Raw genomic sequence first — 5394 nt, forward strand, 5'->3', positions numbered from 1 at the left:
AGTACACTCCCAAGGTAGGTTACACAAGAAATAGTGTTGATTTTGTTCCAAAATTCACTTTATTTTTTTTTTATTTTATACCCTGTTTACTTTTAATGAAAACTTGACTTACTGAAAGCTCTTATTAGGTCAACAGATTTTTTTAGGAATCATCTCACTTTAGTGTCCCCAATGGCATGTGTCAATAATGTAATGAAAAATACATTTTTTTTTTCTTCTTAAAAATGTCATTGGTGCAGAAAAATTCTACATAACAGGAGTACTTGTTGTGACATCTCCACACACGCACAGAACATAATTTGATCAGTTCCATTCCTGCCTTTTCCGCTCCTCTTCCTCCTTCCTTGTCTGCTTCATTTACCTGACTGTTCTCACTCTGTTTTCATTAGATCTTTTATCATTTTTCTCTCTGGCTTCCACACATTAGAGAAAACATATGACCCTTGGGTTTCTGAGTCAGGCTTAATTTGCTTAACAGGATGCTCTCCAACATTCCATTCTCCTGCAAATGATATAATCATTTATGATATTCAACACTCAGTCCAATTGCCTTTCTTATATGACCAGTCCCTTAAAGAACTCAGGAAAGTGTCAAATGATTGATGTTGGAGTAGACTTCCTTGGCATTTGCAAGAATTTAACACAAACACTTTAGTGTTTTCAAGTAACATCTCCTTTTGGCTGGTTTGAAAACAATCGTTCTTTATTGGAAATTGTCTTTGTTTTCTTGGTTTATCCACATTTTCTGGTTCTATTAGAAGCAGTAATTACTGTTAAATTTTCTCTAATAGCCTTCTGTATGGTGATTATGGTTATAATTTATCTCCACTAACTATTTTTGTGAACAGTTATATTTACAAACATCATTATGTAAAACTGACATTGATTCTCAGAACTACTATGAATTGTTCATCATGAGTTGTTCTGTTTTGTTTTGTGGTAATGCTGGGGATTGAGCCTGGGGCTTTGAGCATGTTTAGCAATGTGCTGCCCTCCTATTGAGCTACATCCCCAATACTTAAAAAAATAGGAATGCACCCTACTTAATTTTCAGACTCTGTTTTTAAATTTATGCTTAGCAATGTGAAGTTTGGGAAAGTCCTTTGTGACAAGGTTGAGAGTTTGGTCTTGTGTTTATTGTGCATCCAACATTTGTATCTGTGCAACACCTATACTGTTGCAGTCATGCAGTCCTTGGGAAGGCAAACGGTAAGAAAAAGCTGTCACAACTTCAGGGCCACAAATGAATATGAAATTACCAGGGTAAAGGGACATTAGACCTGGCACCCCTCCCCACTGCCCCTCACTCCTTCTCTCCATCACAATGGCCTCCTATCGCTCCCACCCAGACCACACTCTGCTCTCTTGGCTTAGACTGTCTTCTTCTCCTTACTTCCTCTCCAGCCCACACATTCCTATTTGAAAGAAGGTTCTTATAGTCACTTCCCATTAAAAATTGGTTCTTTGTGATGTTTTTGTCTTTAATAAGCTCCTATTCTGCTGATCGTTTTTTTAATCATAAAAATGTAATCATTTTTAAGACTTACATATGTCTTTAAGATTTTAGATGGTTTGTATAGAACAACCTTGAATAATTGAAATATAGGTCATCGAGTATGTTTTGACAGTTAACTGCAATTTTGACACAATGCATACCACTCACCAGGTGGGCACATGGGCACACACAATCACACACTCCTTGCATGCGATTTCAGTGGCAGGTGCCTTTGTTCTCTCCACTCATCTGTGTAGTCCCTGTGTTTTTCCTCTTCTTGGAAAAATCCATCATGGAGGCACCTTCGTCTGAAGGAAGGAGCCACAGGATCTTCATAACTAAAAATTCCCTGTGGAGGTCAAAAGAGGTAAGAGACCTACTTACTGTGTTGATAGTGATCACAAGTCTGGGCTTGAGGGCTGCCACAGGTTAAGAGGGATATTGATGATACATTTATCATGATGTAAACTGTGAAATCTCACTTTTATGAAATGCCTTCTGTATGCCCCAGGAACTGTAGCAGAAAAATAATAATCCTTATCTTTCTGAATTTTCTTCTTCAACCACACCACTTAGTGAACATTTTCAATCCCTCCTGGAGAGATGAAGTAATTTCAGCTAAGAGAGTTGAAATCCCTTTCTCAAGATCACACATACTATAAGCAGGTGGGCCCAAAGTCTTTTCCAAGGTGTTTGATTCAAGAAGACAATTTTTTTAAAAAAGAATTTTTAGCTATAGATGGATGCAATATCTTTATTTTGTTTTTTTCATTTTTATGTGGTGCTAAGGATCAAACCCGGTGCCTCACATATGCAAGGCAAGCGCTATGCCACTGAGCCACAACCCTAGCCCTTATGAAGCCAATTTCTAAATCACAACTCTTCTATACATTGTTGGGGGTTATATATCTAAAGTGTTTATCCTAGAGGAGGATTGTAATAATAATCAGTAATAATTATATAAGTCACAACTTTGATTCATTGAAATTGTACCATGAAAAAAGGCATTTTTGCATTCCACAATCAAAGAAGTGATGATAATCATATATTTAAAAAGAAGATAAATAAGGTACTGAGAACCAACTCACATTCCTAGGAAGTCTCAAGCCATATAATAAGAGTGGATCTGAAAATCCATGTTCAATCTGTATTATGAAGCTAATCAAATGAACAGCATGGGATAATTAAGGCAATGATCTGAAATGTCCTCACTTATTTTGGATGAGTCTTATTGCAGAAGAAAATTACTTATGTTGATTAATTCAAAGAGTAGAGCTAAAAATGAATGAGTGGATGATGTAAGAGTGTTCTCTGCTAAATTGAGTAAAAGCAGAACAATTATACAGTTTAACTTGGAAATGGGGTACCACTTGTTCCATCAATCACAATCAAGGGCAGAACTGGGTAGGGTAAGGATGTCCCTCCAAGAATAATATTGTACAGTGGTACCTACCTGAGGTCCTAGATGAGTGGTCTTTGAACATTGCTTTTTCCCCCTCCTCTTTTACTCAGAAGATACAATAGTTACATGGAAGCAGAGAACCACACAGTCCTATCCCACTTCCTCCTCCTGGGCCTCTCAGAGGACCCAGACCTGCAGCCCACCCTGTTTGGACTGTTCCTGTCCATGTACCTGGTCACAGTGCTTGGGAACCTGCTCATCATCCTGGCTGTCAGCTCTGACTCCCACCTCCACACCCCCATGTACTTCTTCCTCTCCAACCTATCGTTTGTGGAAATCTGTTTCACTTCTACCACCATCCCCAAGATGCTGGTGAACATCCAGGCACACAGCAAAGACATCTCCTACCGAGAATGCCTCTCTCAAGTGTACTTTTATATTGTTTTTCTTGGAGTGGATAATTTTTTACTGACTGTGATGGCCTTTGACCGCTTTGTGGCCATCTGCCACCCTCTGAACTACACAGTCATCATGAACCCCCGGCTCTGTGTCCTCCTGGTTCTGATGTGTTGGCTCATCATGTTCTGGATCGCTCTGATTCAGATTCTACTGGCAAAACGACTGGCTTTCTCCACAGGCACTGAAATCCCACATTTCTTCTGTGAACTGGCTCAGCTTCTCAAGGTGGCTGGCTCTGATGCCCTCATCAATATCATCTTCACCTATGTGGCAGGGGCCCTGTTGGTTGTGTTTCCTATGACTGGGATCCTCTTCTCTTACTTTCAGATTGTCTCCTCCTTAATGAGGATGTCCTCCATTGAGAGAAAGTATAAAGCATTCTCCACCTGTGTGTCCCACATCTGTGTGGTCTCCTTGTTCTATGGAACAGGAGTTGGGGTTTACCTCAGTTCTTCTGTGACCCACTCTTCCCAGGCAAGCTCTGTTGCCTCAGTGATGTACACTGTGGTCACCCCCATGCTGAACCCCTTCATCTACAGCCTGAGGAACAAGGATGTGAAGGGGGCCCTGAGGAGACTCCTCAGTAGAACAGCCTCTTGTCTTTGCGGGATCACTGAGTTCTGAACGTAGATCTTCAGAACTAAAGGGAAGTTGTGTGCCCCTGTCAGATCATGTGATTTTCAGTGTCCTCCCTAAAACACACACTCTAGTCCTTCCAGAGTGGGAAAGACTTTTGTGTATATGATATTTTATTTGTATATCTTCAACAACTCCTTTAGAAATTCCTTTAAAATATTTCGTTTGTGTACATGATCCTCGAGAGTTAATTTTTTGGTGAGTTTGCTTACAACTATTCCACATATTTCTAATTTCTACCACTGAGCTACATCTTGAGCCCTTCTTACTGTTCATTTTGAGGTAGGGTCTTGCTAAGGTGTAGCAGTCCTCAAACTTGCAATCCTCCTGCATCACCCACTAGTGTAGCTGGGATTACGGGTTTGTACCCCTTCTCACAGCCCTAACTTGATGTTTAAAGCACTTAATGTGTCAAGGCTGACATGATTTCCTCAAAAATTATCCTCTTAATGGTTTTCAATGTTCTAGCCATAAAAAATAATGGATATTTTCTGTGATGTATATGTTAATTACCCTGATTTAATGTTTCTGCAATATCCATCACATTAGCACCTAAATATGCACAATTAAGGGTCTATTAAAATAAAGTACTGTTTTAAAATTATCTTCTTGAATGTTAATACTGTTCACCTTAACTTGATTGTGTTCTTGTTTTCCTTGGTGGAAATGGAATGATAATTATACCAGCATCATGGCAAATTGGTTACCATATGAAAACCGTGCTTGTGGCTTTTAGACATGTAACTTCATGTATTCTTCCAAACATTTCTTTGAGATATTTCCTCTCATTCACCTCATTTCTGCGCAGGAGAGACTGTGCAATTAAGATTGATTCTAATCTTTCAGTGACCTTAGTTTTCATACATTGATTGGATTTTTGACATAACAGAATATACCTTGAACGTGGTTTGGCCATTTGATTCATGGTGATAGCCAAGAGGAAGTCTCAGATATGAATACGTCCATTTTGACTCCTGATGTTTTCTTTCTTTCCTTCTTCCTTCCTTCCTTTCTTGGTTTCTGTCTTTTCTCCCTCATTGCCTCCTTCTTCCTTTTGGACTGTTTCACTGGTTAAAGTTAATTTGAGCCTTTCCTTCTTGTGGCTGAGTTATATTCTACTATATGTATACACAGAGGTTGCTCATTTATTCACCCATTGGTTACACTTGGGTAGTGTTTATCTGTTAGGTGTTTTAAATAATACTGCTATCAGCCCGCATGCACATTTATTTGTTTAACCATTTGTTTTTTTTTAATCCTTTGGAGAATATTCCTAGGAATAAGATGACAGGATCCTGGGATATTTACATATTCACATTTTTGAGAACTCACCAAAATGTTTTTAAGAGTGGCTGACATATTTTACATTCATTACAATCTCTCAGGTTATAACATCAGGTTG

The 5394-nt window shown here is 38.9% G+C and overlaps 1 protein-coding gene across 1 annotated transcript; it reads left to right on the plus strand.

Annotated features, from left to right (window-relative positions):
- The first annotated feature begins 3023 nt into the window (after positions 1-3023).
- On the plus strand, positions 3024-3980 carry LOC107157548 (olfactory receptor 7D4-like). The gene has a single exon (XM_015503903.1). The coding sequence runs from the start codon at positions 3024-3026 to the stop codon at positions 3978-3980; it is 957 nt and encodes a 318-aa protein (XP_015359389.1).
- Positions 3981-5394: the final 1414 nt, after the last annotated feature.

The sequence above is a fragment of the Marmota marmota genome, unplaced genomic scaffold (genome assembly GCF_001458135.2).
Source record: "Marmota marmota marmota unplaced genomic scaffold, marMar, whole genome shotgun sequence".
NCBI classification, from domain to species: Eukaryota; Metazoa; Chordata; class Mammalia; order Rodentia; family Sciuridae; genus Marmota; species Marmota marmota.